The sequence below is a fragment of the Oncorhynchus keta genome, chromosome 19 (assembly GCF_023373465.1).
Source record: "Oncorhynchus keta strain PuntledgeMale-10-30-2019 chromosome 19, Oket_V2, whole genome shotgun sequence".
NCBI lineage: Eukaryota > Metazoa > Chordata > Actinopteri > Salmoniformes > Salmonidae > Oncorhynchus > Oncorhynchus keta.
Window position 1 is genome coordinate 73,169,971 of NC_068439.1, and position 24,227 is coordinate 73,194,197.

The 24,227-nt window shown below is 44.8% G+C and overlaps 1 protein-coding gene across 3 annotated transcripts; it reads right to left on the bottom strand.

Moving 5' to 3' along the window:
- Positions 1 to 1,170: 1,170 nt before the first annotated feature.
- LOC118398828 (zinc finger protein 106-like) lies at positions 1,171 to 24,217 on the bottom strand. Of its 3 annotated transcripts, none has more exons than XM_052471271.1 (20): positions 24,061 to 24,217; positions 23,460 to 23,545; positions 23,115 to 23,176; positions 22,419 to 22,610; positions 19,822 to 21,327; positions 19,167 to 19,533; positions 18,976 to 19,045; positions 17,582 to 17,736; positions 16,396 to 17,393; positions 16,126 to 16,175; positions 15,755 to 15,897; positions 13,304 to 13,438; positions 11,375 to 11,491; positions 10,902 to 11,093; positions 10,229 to 10,291; positions 9,943 to 10,062; positions 4,207 to 4,278; positions 3,940 to 4,011; positions 3,705 to 3,851; positions 1,171 to 3,382 (listed from the first exon to the last, which is right to left on the bottom strand). In XM_052471271.1, the coding sequence occupies exons 2-20, from the start codon at positions 23,541 to 23,543 to the stop codon at positions 3,326 to 3,328; spliced, it is 4,602 nt and encodes a 1,533-aa protein (XP_052327231.1). In that variant the 5' UTR covers positions 23,544 to 23,545; positions 24,061 to 24,217; the 3' UTR covers positions 1,171 to 3,325. The 3 variants fall into 3 exon arrangements, with proteins under 3 accessions (XP_052327231.1, XP_052327229.1, XP_052327232.1); XM_052471269.1 differs by having other exon boundaries at positions 22,419 to 22,619; XM_052471272.1 differs by lacking the exon at positions 19,822 to 21,327 and having other exon boundaries at positions 22,419 to 22,619; positions 24,061 to 24,216.
- Between the last annotated feature and the right edge of the window lie 10 nt (positions 24,218 to 24,227).

Consider the following 24,227-nt stretch of genomic DNA (forward strand, 5'->3'; position numbering starts at 1 on the left):
CAATTAGGATGTTTTTATATTTTATGGTCAAAATAGGGCTCCTGAATTTTCAGATGTTGTTGTTCAAGAGAGATGAATTTGCCTTAATCTTTATGTGCGCTAATATTATATATAGGCCTAAAGTTCATTCGTGCTAATTCACCACATGAGGAAGTGGAAATGCAAAACACATTAGCTAGATCGCCAACTTTAATCATAAACTGGATGGTTCGAGCCCTGAATGCTGATAGGTTCACAGCGGTGGTATATCAGACCGTATATCACCGGTATGACAAAACATTTATTTTTACTGCTCTAATTACATTAGTAACCAGTTTATACTAGCAATAAGGCACTTCTGGGGTTTGTGATATATGGCCAATATACCACAGCTAAGGGCTGTGTCCAGGCACTCTGTGTTGCGCTGTGCATAAGAACAGCCCTTAGACGTGGTATATTGGCCATATACCACACCTCCTCGGGCCTTATTGCTGAAATATAACACCTAACTAGCCATGTCTAATAGTAAATGTAATGTCCCCCATTTTGTTTTTGCAACTGGGCCCAGTGCACTTGCGATGGCCGATGCACAAGGGCAAGGCTAGCATGCTTAGATGAGTGACACTTGTACAGTGTAAATGGCTAGTTAGAACAGAAACCTGCATGGTGAGCCTACATGGGTTTGAACAGTTATGAGTGATGGACTATTCACAATGGCCATCTCTTACGGCCACCTCTTAAAATTATACATTAAACTAGTGAAAAAGCCAGCCTACGTCACATTAGTGTCCATTTCCCCACTGTGTATCACAGTTGTGGATGACCAAAACTTCATATCAGTCAAGTTGGTCCTAAGTAAGCTCATATAGCCCTCAAGCTCTGGACTTCAAAGCCAGTTCCACTGTTTCATTGTTCCCCTCGAATCAGGGACCGATTTAGACCTGGGATACCAGGTGGATGCAGTTAACTCAGGTAGAACAGAAAACCAGCTCTGGACCTCATAGGGTAAGAGTTCAATACACCGGTCGTGTAGTGTTTCCATCAAATATTCAGAACTCCACTGTGGGGCATTTAAAGCTGCCATACGGTGTATATGTATATATATATATATATATGTATTTATTTCACAAGCCTGAGAAACGAGTGGTCCTTTTTAGACGTTTAAAAAGTAATGCAGAAATCACACCGCCATTTCCTGGTTGTAAAATGTTTTAATAGTTGGCCTAATTAAAGTTTGACAAAATAAGCCATGTATGGCATAGAGGATCATTGCACGATTTAAAACACTGAAATATCTTTTCAATAAACAAAAATATTGTACATTCAGATGTTTGAAGCTGGTGTACAAAACCCAAAATAAAAGACGCAAAAACTGAATTTAATGGGAAGCAAAGAAATTGCGCACATAGAACAGATCTGCTTCTAAAAACTTGATTTCAATGAGAATGACAGATCTAGCTCACATTTCTATGTGAATTTGGTCAGGAGACCTAAAAAGTGACATACTGCAGCTTTAATAGTGAGCCACTTCCATACAGACTGGAAAATAATATGACAAATCATGTCTAAACAGACGTGTGTGTGTGTGTTAGGAGTTGGTCTCACATCACAGCAAATCCAAAACCATAAAAAAAACAGTGTGTCAATAATCCTTATGTCCATGCTTTTACAGTAAACATTGGTCTCAGTCTTACACCACTGAAACGGGAAAAATTATCCTTCACAACAGAATAAAATCATATACATTTTTCTGAATGAATAAAACACGTTCCTATTGTTGCTGTACATGTGTGTGCACGCTCAGCATATCAATACATACAGGCAACTACAAACCAACATATCTTAATAGGGCGTTGGGCCACCACGAGCCAGAACATCTTCAATGCACCTTGGCATAGATTGTATAAGTGTCTGGAACTCAATTGGAAGAATGCTCCATTCTTCCACAACAAATTCCACCATTTGGTGTTTCGTTGACGGTGGTGGAAAACGCTGTCTCAGTCGCCACTCCAGAATCTCCCATAAGTGTTAAATTGCGCTGAGATCTGGTGACTGAGACACTTCAAACCCCCCCTATGGTCCTTTGAGACCTCTATTTCAGTCCCAGAACTCTTCTAGCAGAGGCAGCCCAAATAACCACCATGGGATGTTAATTGCTTAATTTACTCAGGAACTACACCTGTGTGGAGGCACCTGCTTTCACTATACTTTGAATCCCTCATTGACTCAAGTGTTTCCTTTACTTTGGCAGTAACCTGTACATACGCCATAGATGTGTGAATGTATGTATGAAATAGAAGACCCTACACAAGACTGTGTATAGTAGTTATGTATGACCAGCCCATGTCAACAGATCAGTTACAGTGTGGTTATGCAGTGATAATCTATACGCTGTGTGTTAGTGTGTGTGTCCAGTATGGGCTATTTAGCAAGTGTTCCAATATAATTGCTGACGTTGAGCCACAGCCTTGTAGAACGGTGTAATCCAGGGTTCCTCAACTAGCAGCCCACTGATTTTATTTAGCCCCCCCAAGTTCTGAAAATTACTATTTTAAATTGTTGACCATAAGACTGTTAAAACACCAGCCAATCAGCTCCAAGTTTTAATTTTGGAAATCTGTCCCACAATATTCCCAGGCATAATACAGAGATATATGTGATCATATACAAACATATGCCAGGTTTGAAATGATTATGTTTTACTCAAATATATTCGTTTGGGCTTCTTGCGGTCAATTTTCAGTCAACAAATGATTTGTAATTATGTTAATCCGCTCATGAAAAATCATGCCGTGGCTTAAGGGGCGGCAGGGTAGCCTAGTGGTTAGAGCATTGGACTAGTAACCGAAAGGTTGCAAGTTCAAATCCCCGAGCTGACAAGGTACAAATTCTGTCGTTCTGCCCCTGAACAGGCAGTTAACCCACTGTTCCTAGGCCATCATTGAAAATAAGAATTTGTTCTTAACTGACTTGGCTAGTTAAATAAAGGTAAAATGAAAAAAAATCTAGTTGATGATCCCTGTTGTAAACCAAGGTCCATTAAAAACATGTCACAACCTTTAGTCGTACTGGTGTCCTCTTACCAGGGAAGAGCAGGGGGATAAAGGATGAACAAAGTGAGAAATTACTCTGAACAAGAAAACAGTTCAGTTCTATCTCCTTCCCTCCTCAACATTTGCCTACTGAGTGGGATCCCAACTCCTACTATCCAAGAAGAATGAATGCCAGAATTCCAGCTTAGCTCCATGTATGGAGCCATTGATTCTAATGGTGAGAGATCCGTGTCAACTCAGCACCACACATCCGCAGAAGTAAGAACTGGAGAAAAAGCATGTCTTCTCTACTGTCATGTTTTCAGCTTGCTGTCCATCTCTACGTGTGTCTGCATGTGGCTAGGCAGGTCCTGTAGAGACAAGGGGGAGACAAGGTACTGAGACATTGACAATAACCCCTCTCTTCCTTATATACAAAGAGCTCTCAAATTCTGCATTTCTGACAGAATAATCATGTGTTATAACAAGATCTGTAATTCAGGCAGAGTCTTGTAGACAGACAGGTTGACTGTTTGTCTTTGTTCATCAGTCAATCTGTCTGTCTACAAACCTGTCTGCCTGTCTCTTACCAGGTGGGAGGAGTCTTGTAATTCAGGTAAACCAAGCAGCGACTGTTGGTCTTTGTCCATTAGTCAACCTGTCTGTCTACAAACCTGTCTGTCTGTCTCTTACCAGGTGGGAGGAGTCTTGCGTGGCGAAGGCGGCGTCGCAGTTCCTCCAGCGACACCTGAAAGTCTGCAGGTGCCGGTTGCTGTGGTCGGTGAGCAGGTGCTGCAGGAGGTGCTCCCCCATGCCAAAGATCAGCGAGCAACCGTGCCACTGCACACAAAGGTCAGGTCAGAAAATGACCGGTCAGACAAAACGATAGGAAATATTCTGAAGGTAAATCCCAGCGTGTTTCTCTTACCCAGCAGCGGTAGTTTTGCATCAAGTTGAGTTTCACGGCCTGGACGGTGCCGTCGTAGCAGCCTGTGTAGATCTACATTGCATCAGGAGAGAAGAGTAGTTTATTATCCACAACTTCTCTTTTTTCAATTTTGTAAATTCTATCAACTGTACAATGCATTCACAGTAGTCCCCTTTCCAATGTACTGAACGTAGATGTTGTTCATATTGCCTCTAGGCACACAGGCAGGAGGGTTGGCTTCTGGGCTGACTAAACAAGCTCACTTACCACGCTCTTATGGATGGCCATACACATCACCATGTCATGGTGGCCCCCGTACACCTGCAGCCGGTCGTGGGACTGTGGAGAGAAAGAGGGGTTGAGGGAGGGAGGAGAAAGAGAGACGGAGAGAGAGAGGGGTTGAGTGAAGGAGGAGAGAGAAAGAGAATCACAGGACAGAGATGGTTCACCATCTTATATTGTGTGTCTTCTTTTATTAAGTGTGTTATACTTTAAATCAAGTATGATTTGTTTCAGAGAGACAAGAGGGGAGCCAAAGCGGAGACCGAGAGAGACAGACGGAGACCGAGAGAGACAGACGGAGACCGAGAGAGACAGACGGAGACCGAGAGAGACAGACGGAGACCGAGAGAGACAGACGGAGACCGAGAGAGACAGACGAAGAGAGAATTGGCCACTATTCTAGAAAAATCCTCAGCCCCTGGTGTTAGTCTCCACAATTCAGAGGTTAAATGCTTACTCTTCGCAGATGACCTATGCCTGCTGTCACCCACAGCACATGGCCTACAGCAGAACCTGGACCTGCTAGAGCAGTACTGCCAGACCTGGGCCCTGGCAGTAAACGTCAAAAAGACTCAAATAATGATTTTCCAGAGAAGATCCAGATCTCAGGGAACTAGACCAAAGTTCTCAATTGGTACAACATATATAGAATACTGCACACACTACAATTACATAGGTTTAAAAATAAGCTCAACTGGACACCTTAATGAAGCAGTGAATGAACTGAGAGAAAGTACACAGGACATTCTACGCTATTAAAAAACAAATTCAAATTGAAAACACCTATTACAATTTGGCTAAAACTAATCAAATGTGTCATTGAACCAATTGCACTTTATGGCAGTGAGGTGTGGGGTACTCTTGCAAAACAAGATTTCAACAAATGGACGAACACCCAATTGAAACCCTGTATGCAGAGTTCTGTAAGATTTTCCTACATGTCCGACAAACAATGCATGCAGGGCAGAATTAGGCCAAAATCCACTAATAATAATAATAATAACAAAAAAAAAGAGCAATTAACTCTTAGAAACATCTAAAATACAGTAACCGACTCTCATATCATTACCAAGCCCTGCAATGTCAAGAGTTGAGCATAGAAAAGAGTCCCCTCATCCAAAACCTTCCGCCCCAGCTGTGCCCTGGACACCGTATGTGAATTGATCCCCCCCCCTCCCCATCTTTCTTCAGAGCTCGTGCTGTTAGGTGACCTGAACTGGGACATGCTTAACACCCCGGCCATCCCACAATCTAAACTTGATGCCTTCAATCTCACACAAATTATCAATGAACCTACCAGGTACAACCCCAAATCTGTAAACACAGGCACCCTCATAGATATCATCCTAACCAACCTGCCCTCAAATACACCTCTGCAGTCTTCAACCTGGATCTCAGCGATCACTGCCTGCGTCCGTAATGGGTCTGCGACCAAACGACCACCCCTCATTACTGTCAAACGCTCCCTAAAACACTTCTGCGAGCAGGCCTTTCTAATTGACCTGGCATCCTGGAAGGACATTGACCTCATTCCGTCAGTAGAAGATGCCTGGTTAGTCTTTAAAAGTGCTTTCCTCACCATCTTAAATAAGCATGCCCCATTCAAAAAATGTAGAACCAGGAACAGATATAGCCCTTGGTTCACTCCAGACCTGTCTGCCCTTGACCAGCACAAAAAAAACATCCTGTGGCGTACTGCATTGGCATCGAATAGCCCCTGAGATATGCAACTTTTCAGGGAAGTTAGGAACAAATATACACAGGCAGTTTGAAAAAGCTAGCCTTAGCTTTCCTAACAGAAATTTGCATCCTGTAGCACAAACTCCAAAAGGTTCTGGGACACTAAAGTCCATGGAGAATAAGAGCACCTCCTCCCAGCTGCCCACTGCACTGAGGCTAGGAAACAGTGTCACCACCGATAAATAGGCAATAATAGAGAATTTCAATAAGCATTTTTCTACAGCTGGCCAAGCTTTCCACCTGGTTACCCCTACCCCGGTCAACAGCCCTGCACCCCACACAACAACTTGCTCATGCCTACCCCATTTCTCCTTCACCCAAATTCAGATAACTGATGTTCTGAAAGAGCTGCAAAATCTGGACCCCTACAAATCAGCCGGGTTAGACAATCTTTACCTCTTTCTAAAATGATCTGCCAAAATGGTTGCAACCACTATTACTAGCCTGTTCAACCTTGTTTGTATTGTCTGAGATCCCCAAAGATTGGAAGGCTGCCGCGGTCATCCCCCTCTTCAAATGGGGAGACACTCTAGACCCAAACTGCTACATACTTATATCTATCCTACCCTGCCTTTCTAAGGTCTTTGAATGCCAAGTTAACAAACAGATCACAGACCATTTCGAATCCCACCGTACCTTCTCCGCTACGCAATCTGGCTTCCGAGCTGGTCATGGGTGCACCTCAACCACGCTCAAGGTCCTAAACGATATCATAACCGCCATCGATAAGAGACAATACTGTGCAATGGTATTCATCGACCTGGCCAAGGCTTTCGACTCTCAAATGACTGCCTCGCCTGGTTCACCAACTACTTTCCAGACAGAGTTCAGTGTGTCAAATCGGAGGGCCTGTTGTCCGGACCTCTGGCAGTCTATGGAGGTGCCACAGGGTTCAATTCTAGGGCCGACTCTTTTCTCTGTATACATCAATGATGTCACTCTTGCAGCTGGTGACTCTTTGATCCACCTCTATGCAGACGACACCATTCTGTATACTTCTGGCCCTTCTTTGTACACTGTGTTAACTAACCTCCAGACGAGCTTCAATGCCATTACAACTCTCCTTCCGTGGCCTCCAATTGCTCTTAAATGCAAGAAAAACTAAATGCATGGTCTTCAAACGATCGCTGCCCACAACTTCCCGCCCGCCTAGCATCACTACTCTGGACAGTTCTGACTGAATGTGTGGACAACTATAAATACCTAGGTGTCTGGTTAGACTGTAAACTCTCCTTCCAGACTCACATTAACCTCTTACTCCTACCCCCTACCTTTTCGAACATTCTGTTAAAAATCGCGCAACATTTCAGCGCCCTGCTGCTCATGCCAGGAATATAGTATATGCATATGATTAGTATGTGTGGATAGAAAACACTCAGACGTTTATAAAACTGGTTAAATCACTGCTGTGACTATAACAGAACGTGCGTTTCATCAAAGTGCAGGAAAATCTGATCACTGAAAATGGAAATAAATATCCATGCGCCACTTCCAGGAATTGTTCAAGAAGAACCGAATTAAATGAGGCAGAGGTTGCAGTACCTACAGCTTCCACACGATGTCTAGAGTCTTGTCATTTGCTTCGGCTTTGATTCTTGGTCAAACCGAATCAAGGGAACCGATTCCCTCCGGTCTCCGACCAGATGTTTTGGTTGAGAAATATCCGGACATTTTTTCCAGACGGACACCTATAGAATTTACATCGCCTCCTGATGAATTTTATCGCTTATTAACGTGTACTAATACCTAAAGTTGCATTACAAAAGTATTTCGAAGTGTTTTGTGAAAGTTTATCGTCAACTTTTTTAATTAAAAAAAATGACGTTACGTTATGAAACGCTATTTTTTTCGTTTATCACAGTCTTCATAGATCGATATCTAGGCTATATATGGACCGATTTAATCGAAAAAAAGACCCAATAGTGATTATGGGACATCTAGGAGTGCCAACAAAGAAGATGGTCAAAGGTAATGAATGTTTTATATTTTATTTGTGCGGTTTGTGTAGCGACGACTATGCGAATTATTTTGTTTAAGTCCCCTGCGGGTCTTTTGGGGTGTTACATGCTATCAGATAATAGCTTCTCATGCTTTCGCCGAAAAGCATTTTAAAAATCTGACTTGTTGCCTGGATTCACAATGAGTGTAGCTTTAATTCAATACCCTGCATGTGTATTTTAATGAACGTTTGAGTTTTAACTAATACTATTAGCATTTAGCGTAGCGCATTTGCATTTCCAGATCTCTAGATGGGACGCCTGCGTGCCAGGTAGGAGCAAGAGGTTAAGCATCTCCAATCTAAAATTAAATCTAGAATCAGCTCCCTATTTCGCAACAAAGCATCATTCACTCATGCTGCCAAACAAACCCTCGTAAAACTGACTATCCTACGACCCTTGTCTTCGGCAATGTCATTTACAAAATAGCCCCCAACACTCTACTTAGCAAATTGGATGCAGTCTATCACAGTGCCATCCGTTTTGTCACCAAAGCCCCATGTACTACCCACCACTGCGACCTGTATGCTCTCGTTGGCTGGCCCTCTCTTCATATTCGTCGCCAAACCCACTGGCTCCAGGTCATCTATAAGTCTTTGCTAGGTAAAGTCCCGCCTTATCTCAGCTCACTGGTCACCATAGCAGCACCCATCCATAGCACGCACTCCAGCAGGTATATTTCACTGTTCACCCCCAAAGCCAATTCCTCATTTGGCCGCATTTCCTTCCAGTTCTCTGTTGCCAATGACTGGAACGAACTGCAAAAATCACATCTCCCTCACTAGCTTTAAGCACCAGCTGTCAGAGCAGCTCATAAATCACTGCACCTGTACATAGCCCACCTGTAATTAGCCCATCCAACTACCTCATCCCCATACTGTTATTTTGCTCCTTTGCACCCCAGTATCTCTACTTGCACACTCATCTTGTGCACATCTATCACTGCAGTGTTTAATTGCTATATTGCAATTATTTCACCACTATGGCCTATTTCCTTACCTCCGTTATTCTACCTCATTTACACACACTGTATATAGACTTTGTATTGTATTATTGACTGTATGTTTGTTGATTCCATGTGTACCTCTGTTGTTGTTGTTTGTGTTGCATTGCTTTTCTTTATCTTGGCCAGGTCACAGTTTTAAATGAGAACTTGTTCTCAACTAGCCTACCTTGTTAAATAAAAGGTTAAAAACATTAAAAAATATATTTAAAAAATCCAGCTGGTCCTGGGGTTGTGTTCACAAACCTGTTCTAATAAAACAAATTACAACACAATCAAAACTACATAGCTTATTGGGAAACACAAGCACAAAGCAGTGCTATCTGGCCCTAAATTGACAGTACACCGTTGCTAACTATTTGACCATGGTTACTGCTCAAAACCTTAGAAAAACCTTGACAAAGTACAGGCTCAGGGAGCACAGCCTTGCCATTGAGAAGGGTAGACATAGGAAAACCTGGCTCCCTGTAAAGGAAAGGTTGTGCAACCACCACACAACAGTGAAACAGAGGTGCATTTCCTGACAAAACATAAAAAATGTAAAATAATTAGTGTCATTACCCCAAATTTGAAACCCTTATTCAAGGTTTCAAAGACCTCTCTGATGAGAGTAGGCCACCCGTCCTGTTGGGGGAGGACGCAGAGAGCTGTGGGTTGGCAGCGCACTACATTGCTGCCTGCCATAAAATGAGGGACAGTGTCGGACAGACCAATCAACCTGCACATGTCCTCTACTGTATGCTTATTGTTGTTGTCTGGTTATTTTGACCCTTGGTTATTGTTGTTACTGTTGTCCCGTTGACAATTTTGATTCTTATTATTTTCATATTGTAAATATCCAATAAATATCCAAAAACGGTATACCAATAAAGCAAATTGAATGGAATTGAGAAAGAGAGCGAGACACAGAGCGACAGATAAGCTAGTAATCTGAGTGAGTGGATAAAGCCATTGAAGGAGAGTAGGATGAGGCAGACCCACCTGTAACTCATAGACACGCACCAACTTGTCCAGGCAGGCTGTCACCATGACCTTCCCCAAGATGGCTAACGCTGTGACTGCGTGGCTGTGACCCTTATAGATACGGACCAGCTCACCCGTCTACGCATGGACAGACAGAGGGAGCGAGGAAGATGTCAACCAAAAAGACTGAAATCAAATAAATCAACTACATCCACAGATTATGTGACTGTTCCGTCATACGGTAATTAATGTGTTACGATGATTATGTGAACAAGGAAAGTGATGGGAGGGGTTAGACACTCACGTGGATGTTGTGGGCGTGGACAGACGTATCACTGGAGCCGCTGAAGACCAGGTCATTCACCACCTGACATCAGACAAATGGGGAAAGAATGATCATACCTGACAGGCAGAGTCAGAGTTGTCCGTTCAAGACCACCAACAAATTAACGTTACATTAACATGCCAAGTGTTAACTCGTGTCCAAAATGAGTATAAAACACTGATTGCATCACATTCAGACCACTACAGGAGAACAAACCCTGAAATATGCCGGGATCAGCGTAGGAATGCTGACCCGGGATCAGGGTAGGTAGGAATGCTGACCCGGGATCAGGGTAGGTAGGAATGCTGACCCGGGATCAGGGTAGGTAGGAATGCTGACCCGGGATCAGGGTAGGTAGGAATGCTGACCCGGGATCAGGGTAGGTAGGAATGCTGACCCGGGATCAGGGTAGGAATGCTGACCCGGGATCAGGGTAGGAATGCTGACCCGGGATCAGGGTAGGAATGCTGACCCGGGATCAGGTCCCGCCTGTCCATAGGGTCTAAGAGGGTGTTCTCGGTAAAAGGTTGGGGTTGACTCCCCTATTGACTGAATTCAAATGGAATTGACCCCTGACCCTGGACCCAAGGACACAGTGGTGACACACGATAAGATTTCTATTTTAGATCATATCAACTGCCCGATTCCTCACCTTCATACAGAGGACGGTCTTAGTGTGGCCCTGCAGTGAGCGCAGCAGCAGACCGCTCTTGGCGTCACGTACGCTGATGGTGCTGTCGTAAGAGCCCACTAGCAGCACCCGCCGAGCTCCCTCCTGGGACGTGCCCAGGCAGCTCACCCCCCGTGGGCCGTGGCACTCAAACACATCCAGCTGCCTCTGGGTCTGCAGGGGAGAGAGGGAGGGAGAGGAAGGAGAAGAGGAAGAGAACAACTGTTTGTATCATATTCTGATCCAAGCTATAACTAGGAACTACCATGTTGAATAGTGGACCAATCAAAGCGTCTCAGAGAAGGAGTGCTGATCTAGGATCGGTTGTGCCTTTTTGATCGTAATGGAGAGAATAAATTCATATGGGTAAGGGGGACCTGATCCCAGATCAGCACACCTACTCTAGAGATGCTTTATGATTTCAGGACCTGGACTCCAGGCTTAGACACATTCACCTTGACCTCAAAGCTGACCACAGATCCATTTGCCAGGCCTACGTACAGGATGTTCCAGTGAATGTGCAGACACAGCACCCGGTCGGACAGAGAGATCTGCTCAAGGCACTTCTTTGACTGAAAAGGGAAAGGAGGAAGATGAGGACCAGAGATATACAGTAGGGAGAGGGGAGGTGATGTATAGGAAGATGAGGACCAGAGATATACAGTAGGGAGAGGGGAGGTGATGTATAGGAAGATGAGGACCAGAGATATACAGTAGGGAGAGGGGAGGTGATGTATAGGAAGATGAGGACCAGAGATACACAGTAGGGAGAGGGGAGGTGATGTATAGGAAGATGAGGACCAGAGATACACAGTAGGGAGAGGGGAGGTGATGTATAGGAAGATGAGGACCAGAGATACACAGTAGGGAGAGGGGAGGTGATGTATAGGAAGATGAGGACCAGAGATATACAGTAGGGAGAGGGGAGGTGATGTATAGGAAGATGAGGACCAGAGATATACAGTAGGGAGAGGGGAGGTGATGTATAGGAAGATGAGGACCAGAGATATACAGTAGGGAGAGGGTAGGTGATGTATAGGAAGATGAGGACCAGAGATATACAGTAGGGAGAGGGGAGGTGATGTATAGGAAGATGAGGACCAGAGATATACAGTAGGGAGAGGGGAGGTGATTTATAGGAAGATGAGGACCAGAGATATACAGTAGGGAGAGGGGAGGTGATGTATAGGAAGATGAGGACCAGAGATATACAGTAGGGAGAGGGGAGGTGATGTATAGGAAGATGAGGACCAGAGATATACAGTAGGGAGAGGGGAGGTGATGTATAGGAAGATGAGGACCAGAGATATACAGTAGGGAGAGGGGAGGTGATGTATAGGAAGATGAGGACCAGAGATATACAGTAGGGAGAGGGGAGGTGATGTATAGAAAGATGAGGACCAGAGATATACAGTAGGGAGAGGGGAGGTGATGTATAGGAAGATGAGGACCAGAGATATACAGTAGGGAGAGGGGAGGTGATGTATAGGAAGATGAGGACCAGAGATACACAGTAGGGAGAGGGGAGGTGATGTATAGGAAGATGAGGACCAGAGATATACAGTAGGGAGAGGAGAGGTGATGTATAGGAAGATGAGGACCAGAGATATACAGTAGGGAGAGGGGAGGTGATGTATAGGAAGATGAGGACCAGAGATATACTGTAGGGAGAGGGGAGGTGATGTATAGGAAGATGAGGACCAGAGATATACAGTAGGGAGAGGGGAGGTGATGTATAGGAAGATGAGGACCAGAGATACACAGTAGGGAGAGGGGAGGTGATGTATAGGAAGATGAGGACCAGAGATATACAGTAGGGAGAGGAGAGGTGATGTATAGGAAGATGAGGACCAGAGATACACAGTAGGGAGAGGGACGACTGTATGTTTATTGATACACCATCCAAAGTGTAATTAAAAAGTTCACCATGCTCAAAGGGATATTCAAAGTCTGCTTTTAAAATGTTCTACCCATCTACCAATAGGTGCCCTTCTTTGCGAGTCATTGGAAAACCTCCCTGGTCTTTGTGGTTGAATCTTAGTTTGACATTCACTGTTCGACTGATAATTGTATGCGTATGGGTGCAGAGATGAGGTTGTCAAAAAAAAAAACATGTTAAACACTATTATTGCACACAGTGCGAGTCAAAACATTTCAGCTTTAATTTTTTATTAAATGGTAAAAAAAAGTATCTAAAAAGATTATTCCCCTTTGACATTATGGGGTATTGTGATGTCATTATGGGGTATTGTGGATAGGCCAGCGACCAAAAATATCTAAACCTAATCAATTTCAAATTCAGGCTGTAACACAACAAAATGTGGAAAAGGTCAAGGGGTGTGAATACTTTCTGAAGGCACTGTGTGATGAAAGGGGTGTGGTACCTTGATGCTGAAGCAGCGGATGGTGAGGTCACTGGAGCCGGTGTAGAGACGTGCTGGCAGGCCGGGCAGAGATGACACCAGCAGGCAGTTGATCTTGTTGGTGTGGCCCTCAAACACAGCTTGGCACGCTTTGCTCTTAACACCCCAGGGACAAAAATACAGTATCTCAGCATTGTAAGCCTGCCTGTTAGTCAAATCAAATGTATATTGTAGAATAATAGAAGACATCAAAACTATGAAATAACACATATGGAATCATGTATTAAACAAAAAAAGTGTTAAATCAAAATATATTTGCCTAGATGACATCTTTTTACATTCTTAGCATTTTCTCAACCAGTTTCATGAGGAAGTCACCTGGAATGCATTTCATATATATATATATATATATGCCATTTAGCATATATATAACTTTAACAGGTGTGCCTTGTTAAAAGTTCATTTGTGGAATTTCTTTCCATCTTAATGAGTTTGAGCCAATCAGTTGTGCTGTGACAAGGTAAAGGTGGTATACAGAAGATAGACCTACGATAGCGTCCCACCTGGCCAACATCTGTTGAAATTGCAGAGCGCGAAATTCAAACTACAGAATTATAAATATTTAACTTTCATAAAATCACAAATGTAATAGATCAAAATAAAGCTTAACTAATCCAGCTGCTGTGTGAGATTTCAAAAAGGCTTTATGGCGAAAGCACACCATGCGATTATCTGAGGACAGCACCCCGCCATGAAAAACATATTTCAACCAGGCAGGTGCGACACGAAAGTCAGAAATAGCGATATAAAAAATGCCTTACCTTTGATTATCTTCTGTTGGCACTCCAAAAGGTCTATTGAAAATAGTGGCTGAATAGGGGTTGCCCTCTGGGTTTCGCCTGCCATGTCAGTTCTGTTATACTCACAGACATCATCTATATCCAAATCTACCCATTATATGCATATCCTAGCTTCTGGGCCTGAGTAACAGGCAGTTTACTTTGGGCACGCTTTTCATCCGGATGTCAAAATACTGCCCCCTACCCCAGAGAGGTTAATACATGATGGTCAATCAATCCAGAACTTTAAGAACTTTTAAAGGTTCTTCAAGTGCAGTCGCAAAAACCATCAAGCGCTATGATTTAACTGGCTCTCATGAGGACCGCCACAGGAAAGGAAGACCCAGAGTTACCTCTGCTGCAGAGGATAAGTTCATTAGAGTTACCAGCCTCAGAAATTGTAGCCCAAATAAATGTTTCACAGAGTTCAAGTAACAGACATCTCAACATCAACTGTTCAGAGGAGACTGTGGGAATCAGGCCTTCATGGTTGAATTGCAGCAAAGTAACCACCACTAAAGGACATCAATAAGAAGAGACTTGCTTGGGCCAAGAAACACGAACAATGGAATGTCCATTGGAAATCGGTGGAAATCTGTCCTTTGGTCTGATGAGTCCAAATTTGAGATTTTTGGTTCCAACCGCCATGTCTTTGTGAGACTCAAAGTAGGTGAACGGATAATCTCAGCATGTGTGTGGTTCCCACCGTAAAGCATGGATGAGGCGGTGTGAGGATGCTTTGCTGGTGACGCTGTCAGTGATTTATTTAGAATTTAAGGCACACTTAACCAGCATGGCTACCACAGCATTCTGTAGTGATACGCCATCCCATCTGGTTTGCACTTAGTTGGTCTATCATTTGTTTTTCAACAGGACATGACCCAACACAACTCCAGGCTGTGTAAGGTCTATTTGATCAAGAAGGAGAATGATGGAATGCTGCATCAGATGACCTAGCCTCCCCAATCACCCGACCTCATCCCAATTGAGTTGGTTTGAGATGGTTTGGGACCGCAGAGTGAAGGAAAAGCAGCCAGCATGTGTGGGAACTCCTTCAAGACTGTTGGAAAAGCATTCCAGGTGAAGCTGGTTGAGAGAATGCCAAGAGTGTTCAAAGCTGTCATCAAGGCAAAGGGTGGCTACTTTGAAGAATCTCAAATACATTTATTTGTTTAACACTTTTTTGGTTACTGCATGATTGCATGTTATTTCATAGTTTTGAAGTCGCACCAATATTCTACAACGTAGAAAACAGTACAAATAAAGAAAAACCCTTGAGTTTGGTGTCCAAACTTTGAACCAACATATGGCAAACCTTTTGTTTTAGCAAACATGTATTTTGAGTTACCTTTCTAGCTAATAAGCCGTGTTAGAGTTCAGACTTCCTGCAATTACAATGTGGGTAGGTCAAAACATTGAAACACAATCTACCAAATCTATTAATGTTGATTACTTCTCCGTGCCATTATCAATCACCTGAGATAATAAGACAAGATGTGAAATTTTGCTAACGTATAACGGGGGTCTCTGAGTCACCAGTTGTCAGGGGGGGGGGGTCTTAATTGCCTGCAAGGGGGTCCCTGGGCAAGAAAATGTGTAAGACCCCTGTCCTATACACCTGTTATATACGCACCACTAGGCAATATGCTCGTGCTGTGTTATCCCCTGAACATGTATACAGGAAGCCCCCATGGATCTGGAGGTCATGGACAGTGCCAGTGTGGCCCTCGAAGCTCCCCAGAGACGGCTCCTGCTCCTCAGCCACGTCGGCACACTCTGAGGGGAGAGAGATAGAGGGTCAAAACCAGGAAACGGAGCCATATCACAAACACGAGTTATGGAACAGACAGAAACTCGTACACCGTGTAGACTGGCCTACAAACAGACAGACCTATAATACACTCAGGCTGCGCGGCATTAACATTCAACGTTTATGACTAATTGACACATTTTCATTTCAGCCCAAAAAATGGTGGAAGTGGACATATGAAGCAGGTAACTCACTTGGGGGACTATGTTTCTCTTTCACAGTTACAGGGGGTAACTTCATTTTGCTGGGGAAACAGAAACCACAGGTATTTCACATTAGGGGGGGGGGCATTGCATTCAAAAGAGGATTCTAATGCAACAATGTGGGTTGATACTCTGATAACTCCTGGATACACTGATCTAGCAATTACCAAACAATTTAGCTTCCATTACTGTTATTGATACCCAGGTCCTTGTTTATTATTGTTTATTCCTTTATGGTAAATGTACAGTAAAGAGACTAACCCGTAGCTGGTGTCCTTTAGTTTGATGTCCTTATGGTCCTCCTTAACCCTGACTGTCTGTGTACCGCTAGAGTTCACCTCCACACACACAGACGTAGGTGGGGCAGGAGGGGTGGAGGGGAGCTGTGCGGGAGCAGGGGTGTGTGGAACAATGGCCTCCGGCTCCTCCTCGACGTCCGAGTCATCGATGGCGACGACGTCCATGTTGGATCTCGGCTGGCGCTCTACAGTGACTGTCTCGACGTAGCAGTCGCTGTCTCCTTCGTCACCCCCTTTACCCCCGTCCTTCTCCTGCCCCAATAGAGGGTCTTTCCGCCCCTGTGCGAGGTGGACAGAGGTGAGGGTGAGCCCCTCTTGGTCCTCCCAGTCCTCAGAGTCACTGGTGGTGGAACTGGCCGTTGAACTCTGGTCTTGAACGTCTTCCTGCTTTGACTTAGTCCTCCTGGTGGCCTTCTCCTTGCTCTGCTTCTTTTGCCTTCCCCTCAGCTGCTTGGTGCTGGTAGACAGTGAGGTGGAGCTACCCACCACCCTCTGCTGGCCGAGTGTCGCAACAGCAGGTGGTGTAGTTGCAGGAAGGGTCACTGTGGTGGAAGGGGGTTTGGCGGGTATGGGGATGTGTAGAGGTGAGGGAACGAGGACAGGGGTGGTGGAGCGAGGGTTCACGAGGGGATAGGAAATGACAGGACTGCGTGAGGGGGTGGCGCGAGACTGGCTGTTGAGAGTGGCAGGCTCTTTTTTGACAGGCAGGCTCACTGAGGTGGAGGGGGTGGGGTTTAGGATGGGTATGGCAGAGGGGGTGGAGTGGTAAGCCGGGGTCAGATTGGGATAGGGCGACAAGGGTGCCGCAGAGGTGGGCCCCGTGGGGGAGGGGATACGGAGGTTGGACAGAGGAAGGAGTGAGGGGTGTTGGGTAGGCACCGTAGCTGCTGCCACTGCCCCTTGCATCCCCTGCAGGATCTCAATACGCTTGGCACGGAGACCGTTAATCTCTGTGGTAACCTGCAACACAGACAACAAAAGTGAAACCGATGCCACACTTCATCTATTCATCCTCCATACCAGGGTCGGGTTCAGGGTCGTTCCTATGTGTATCTTAATAAAAATCCAGGTAGAACCTCAGTTTCCTTCCCTTTCATCCCCACTGATCACAACCCAGGTAGATGTAGTGAGCATCCCGGACGTAGTACCTGCTGTTTGACTAGTAGGAGGCGCTGCACCTCTGTGTAGGCGACCTGCAGGGTGTTGCGGGCCTGGATCAGGGAGGTGTCTAGGCTCTGTAGGGAACCGCTCAGCTCCTCCTCCATCAGAGACACAGCTAGCAGCTGGTCCACCTGGACATTCTCTACAGAACAGGGAATGGAGTAAGTCTGGATGTAACGACCACACAGACAAAGTGTGAAAAATTGCCGACATTGACATATCTCTATTGCAAAGTTATAAACCGTTGGATTCTATCTTGAAATATACTTATTCATGTTAAACATACCAGAACTTGGCGATTACTTTAGATAAGAAATGTATATGTTGGGGGTCAAGGAAGGGCAAAGAGGAACTTTGTGTAAGGAAAGTTAGTGAGAAAAAGGGGAAGAGCAGAAAGTTAATATTCTGCTCAAACATGCTATTATTGAATATAAATGTTTCTAAGGAGGGAGGCAAAGGGCAACAGTCTAGTTTTGGTTCTTAATAAGGCAGGCCAGCCTAAAGACAATCTGACTACAGTCCTCTCTCTCATACACTTCCATGAGGGTCCTGACAATACCAGTAAGAGGAGCCTACTGTGTTTCTGACTAACAACAGAGAAGGCCCGTCTTAGACATGCAAGGAGATGACTCCGCCTACTCGAAAGTTATAAATGTGTGCTTGTGTGACTTGTATATTGTGTCTGCAGCTGAAGCACTCAGTGGATTGAATAAACTTGGTTTGAGCTGAGCCAAAACTGCTATTGCAGGGACGGTGGACCAACCCCCCACATGGGCGGAGATAGTTCAATGAATCTAATTCCGCTCACTTTGCAGTGCTTGTAGTCATGGCTACCCATACCCCAGGCACCGGTAATGGACCAGAGTAACAACAATACAAGCAATCCGAGAAGGAAATCTGACAAATAAATTTGGCGGTGAAAACCCCCGAACCTTGTTCCCAATGTGGCCCATTTGGCCATGGGTGGTGCCTGAGCCCTCTGCACCGGCTCATTTGGCCATGGGTGGTGCCTGATCCCTCTGCACCCTCATTCCGGGGTAAGTGCAGCTGTTCAGACATTTTTTTCACTGACTAGTGAGCAACAGCAAGCACTCCAGAAAGCAGCCGGAATTGGAGATAATGCAAATGGGTATTTGGTCTATGTGCGGTCGTCAAATTGGCTGAATTTATGACGAAAAATCATTAATTTCAGTGGGGTTACAGGGACAGAATCTAAAGCTATGCAATTACTACCCATGCTCTTTACAATAGGTCCAGTGACAATACCGGGGTCATTCTTTATGGTAACCCGGGGTAGAACCAATTATAATGTAGACACAGAAGTAACTATATGTGCATATTTCAGGAAGGAGGGTACCACAAATTTTAAGTGACAACTTACCGCTGTTTGACTTAATCTTTTGCTTTTTCGCACTCTGATCCACACCAGAGGTGTCTAACAAGTCACTATCCTGAGACAAAGACCGAGGAAAACAGAAGGGTGAACACTAGCTGGCACATTTGTTAACATCAATAGACTTGAAAGAAGCAGGAAAAGTAGCAGCCTGACTGTCTAATAACTCCTCCGCTTACCACTTTCCGCTTCTTTTTCCTCTTTGCATTCAACTGTCTCTGCTCACTGTCCACTCCTGCCTCCCTGTACTGCTCTGGTTCAGTCTTCACACATAAAGACTGAGGGGGTCGGGATGACCTGCTATCCCGCAGCACAGTGCTAGGCTGCTCCGATCCCGGCGTCCGAGCCTCTGACGGTTGCTCTCTGATGACATCACTAGCAGGCATTGCCTGTGGGAGAGAGGGAGTGGGTAGGGCTGCAGGGGGCAGGGCTCCGTCGGGGAAACCAGACTCCCATTGGAAGCCCTCTGTTAGGGTGAGGTCCTCGTCTTCGTCCAGGGCCAGGCCCTCTGGGTCAGAGAGGGGGTTCACCAGTTCAATGCCAAACCTGCAACATGAAGCCATTACCTTCCAATTAGATAATATTGTAGTGAGTAACACAGATGCATGCCCCCTGAGCAACAGTCAAAAGAGACAGTTTGATCTTATCTTAGTCTTAAACGGCATTGTTAAAAATAAATACACAGTTGTCCAGAATAATCTAATTGCTTTCTTGGTCATGGACTAAAAACCATCCATTCTAAATGACGAATATCCATTGAAAGTATGTTTTTGTCCAAGACAAGACATAACCTGGGTTTTTAGTAAACCAGTCCTAAGTGCTGCCCTCCCTCACCTGGGCATGCCTTTGACTTTCTCCTGCTTCTTCCGGTTGGCCTCCTGGTACATCTCCCTCCAGTTGACCTTCCTCTGTGACCCCGCGGAACTGAGCAGCTTCTTCAGTGTGGGTTTGAGCCCTGCCCCTGTCCCAGTCTCCTTCTCTCCCTCGCCCTTCCGGATCCGGCGAGCTGCATTCAGGTTAGGCTCGTGGGCTCCGGGTTTGCTGATATGTCGGGTCAAGTCCCTCTTCAGAGTGGTAGGTCGTGGAAGGTTGCTCAATCGGGGCACAGTTGAACCTTCCTGAGGATTGGTTTGGCTGCCAAACGGACCGTATGTGTCTGAAGCCAATCCCTCACCTTCCTTGGTCGGTTGTGAGTTACTGGTTTCCTCTACCTTGGGGTATCGGGTTGATCTTCGTTTAGCTTGGTTGCCAGGGAGAGGCCAAGTTTCACTTGAAGCCACAGATCTGGTAGTGCTAACCTGTGAGGACTGCAGGGAGGAGGTGGTGGAGGGGAGGCTTTTGAACTGGCTGACTGGGGAGCTGGAAAGTGTGGCTGCCTCTCCGCGCTTGGTCCTCTGTGTCCTTCTGGGTAGGCCCTCCTCGGCCTCGACCTCTGCCCCCCTGCAATGGCCTCGAGTTGTGGTGAGAGTCGGGGTGACGGAAGAGGCTCTTGGGGGCTCCCTCACCCCCAGGGCTCTCCGGACCTGACGTAGCATCACAGTGACGTCCACGCTCCGTATCCGGCCCTTATCGCCGTCACCCTGACCAGAGGGACCTGAGCTGGAGGTAGAGACAGGGGCAGTGGTACTACCAGAGAGTCTCTCCCCTGGGCTGAAGATGATTGCTCCTTTTGGAGGTAGGTGATCACTAGTGAAGTCCATATCCTGGGTCTTTCTGGGTGCCTGCCCATAGAATTCATAACCCAACTGGCTGGGTTTAGGCCACCTCAGGTGGCCTGGTGGTGGCGTCACAGGATTTAGTGCGGCTCCTCTAAGGTTCTTATGAAATGTGTTGGGCCTGCTAGCTTTGAAGCCCCTTCCTCTGACACTAGTGCCCAGGCTCTGGATGTCAGTACTGCCAGAAATTGGAGGATTCTCATCACTGCCAACTTGATGGGGCTGGGACAATGTGGACTGGGTGTGTTGTTCACTATAGGGGTGGCATGTTCCACCTGGGGGTCCCCTAAACTCTGGCCAGGGAGGCTGAGCTCCACTCTGCCCCTGCGGTGTGGCTGGCTGACTGGGGGGCAGAGACTTGAGTTTACACGCGAGCCGGTTCTCCTTGTTTTGTACCATCTTACCACTGAGTGGCTGTGATGTCTTCTGCTGGGGTTTCTTCTCTTTGGAAAGTTTTGGTGTTTTCGATTTAGCTAATTTTAGTTTAGCTACTTGCGGTATCCATTTCAGTGCTTTTCCCTTTGGCTGCTTGGGACATTTCCGCATGGGAGCTTTCTGCTTTTCCGGGTTTTGCTGCGCTTCCATTTTTAGATTTAGTTTCTTTTTCTTCCTCTTTTTCTTTTTCCTATGTTGGAAGACAAACGGAATGACGTTCAAAATGAAGCCAGTAGGGATTTAACAAAAGGCATCGGTTCCTGGTTCAAATTTGTAAGAAATTAGTGCGTTGGCCCGCAGGGCCCAAACCGATCCAAGTGTAGCATGGACCCAAGGCGATCCAAATGTAGCATGCATCGGTCAGAACATCGATTCAAACATTACGAATCACCGGTTCATAATTTTTTGGTTGCTCAAATTACTTTATTTTTACCTTCCAAAAATACCTCCTTTTGTGACAACTGTGTCCTCTCCTTCATTGTCGAACTAAGCAAGTAATTGTGTTGACAGTCATTGATCTACAAGTCATTTGGCATCAACCCCAGGCAATATCAGTAGCATAGTCAAACAGTGCTCAGCTTCGTGCGCTGACCAACAAGAGGTAGGCCTATTCCTGATCATGCATGTCACCTTAAGCATTCAAATGTTTGTTAAATGGCTTGCGCAACATTGTGCTTTATTAGTTGAGTAACATCCAATGTCATTTGCCAGGTTATTTTTTAATCAAGTGTGCTGTTAAATTGTGTTTTGCAGGAATAAAAGTATTTAACCCTTTCTTAACCAGTTAATGGGGGTTGTTTATTCGATAACGGACCAAAATTTGCATCCCTAGTCATATCCTTCACACACACACACACACAGAGAGGACCAGCTCATGAGCTCTATCAGCTCTAGATTTTCATTTAAAATGGAAAATGTTAGTGCAACAAATGTTAGTTCATCGAATCGTAATCCTATCGAATGGCATCGATTAATTCCTTTAAATCAAATGAATCGCACAGAATTCTTTAAACTGAAATGTATCATATCCCATGTATCAAGATAATTTTGGAATTGTCTTGAAAGGAAAGATGCACATCCTTAAAAGAATGGCTTCTTCGCTAAGCAAACTCTAGTATCTCATGTCTTGTACGACAAAGACAATGTAGTGTATGTAGCTGCTTTATATCAAGGAAGCTGTAATAATTTGTTCAACTGGCACAACAATTTATATTTGACCAAGTACTCTCAGGTCTCCTGTTGTTTAAAATGAAGAGACAATGTAATAAACATGGAACTCACTCCATCTTATGCAGTTCTTTGTTCCTTTCCCTGACTTTGGAGAGCAGCTCTGCGTCGAGGTCTTGTTCCACATACATAGGCTTAGTCTTCCGTGGCGGGTTCTTGATCTTGTCTCCGTGCGACTGGGTGGAGATGTGCTCGGCGTACTCAGTCAAACCCTGAGAGGACACTTTGCACACTCTGCACCAGTGCCTACAATCCCTGGGGAAGAGGGGTGGCATATTTCTCTAGTCCTGGCCATGCTTATTTCTCTAGTCCTGGCCATGCCTTCAAATGTTTGTTAAATGGCCATATTTATTTTTCTAGTCCTGGTCATGCTTATTTCTCTAGTCCTTGTCATGCTTATTTCTCTAGTCCTTGTCATGCTTATTTTTCTAACAGTGATTATTTATTTATGAACTTTTAGTTACTCGGGGCAGCCCAATTGAGACCAAGGTTTCATTCCCAATGGTGCCCTGAGTGGAAAAATGTTCTCACAACAGGAAGAACAATTGATATTACAATTAAAACATAATGCAGGTTAAAAATTGAAATTAGACGGTGTGTGGAACTAACCACTACCAAGTAATAGTCAGTCTTTACACTTAAAAGCATAATTTTTTGTAGGGACGTGGTACTAATTTTTACAGACATGTCTGCAGTAAAATAGGTTATTCAGTTCACAAAAGACCTGTGTGGTTGGGAATTGAATCTCACCTGCCCTTCACATTCTCAAGCTCTCGGTGGTGTAGCATGCTCTGCATGTGCTTGTGCGCATCCTGTAGGATAGTTAGGAGAAGAATTTTGAAAAAAATCTGAACTTGAGTAACATCTCTCAAGACATGGCAATAGTGAAAAATGCCAATCAACAGCATGCAATTGGCTTCAGCCTGGAATCGCTAAACCAAATCACAGTATCTATGACACAGTAGCCAATATTGTATGGACAATTATAATTTGTTATCGCCTATAAAATACTGTCCAACACTGTACAAGTAAATCCAGTTGAAATGTGCTCTGTTCTGGGAAATATGGTTATACCAATTATAAGATATATCTTACATTTTTCAGGTAGACCTTGCGACATAATATACAATAGCAAGACACCTCCACCTTCACACTTGGGGTCTTCTTAGTCGGTGTCATCTCTGGAAAGGGAAAATGATATGCAGCACATTTTGAAGACAGCTAAGGAGCTAATGACAGTTTCAAACCTAACTACCTTGATTGAAAACTCCATAAATAAGGCCTTTTACAACGTAAAGATGTCCTCGTCTTTGGAGTTATGAATCACTGCCTACCGTGCAATTTCTTACCACCTGGAGCCAACAATAGAATATTTGAGTGTCTGTGAGATGGTGTGTCATGACAATCAACCTATCCAATACACACTCACTTACAATTTCATTTACAAACAGGTAGATGCAAACAATGCATTATATTGTTAGCTAGCTAGCTCTTTTTAGCATTGTATTACTACTGTCCGTTTGTCAAGGTTTATATAACAAACGTTAAGAGGTTGGTTGGTTGGCTAGCCTAGCTAGCTTCGTTTGCAAAATATGACAAACACGTTTTCAAAACATTCTCAAGATACCAGGACCACAGACATGTTAGTTTATGAATTGTGTAGAAACATACATTGCAGTGTACAAACCATACTTACCTCCTAGAGTTTTTTGATATATTATTGTACTCAGCAAATCTCACATGGCCAATTTGATCGCCATGCTTGTGGTCCACAAAACACCCGACCGCTGCTGATCAACCTCGTCATAGTTGGCCCGAAGAGCCAATCAGATGCATCCTCTAGTTATATTCCCGGAAGTTAAG

Coding starts and splice junctions, on each gene's coding strand:
- LOC118398828 (XM_052471269.1), bottom strand. CDS start 23,543: ATGACACCGACTAAGAAGACCCCAAGTGTGAAGGTGGAGGTGTCTTGC. Junction 19,534..19,821: donor AAAGTCAAAGGCATGCCCAG/GTGAGGGAGGGC, acceptor TTCATGTTGCAG/GTTTGGCATTGAACTGGTGA. Junction 17,394..17,581: donor TCCTACTAGTCAAACAGCAG/GTACTACGTCCG, acceptor TCTGTGTTGCAG/GTTACCACAGAGATTAACGG.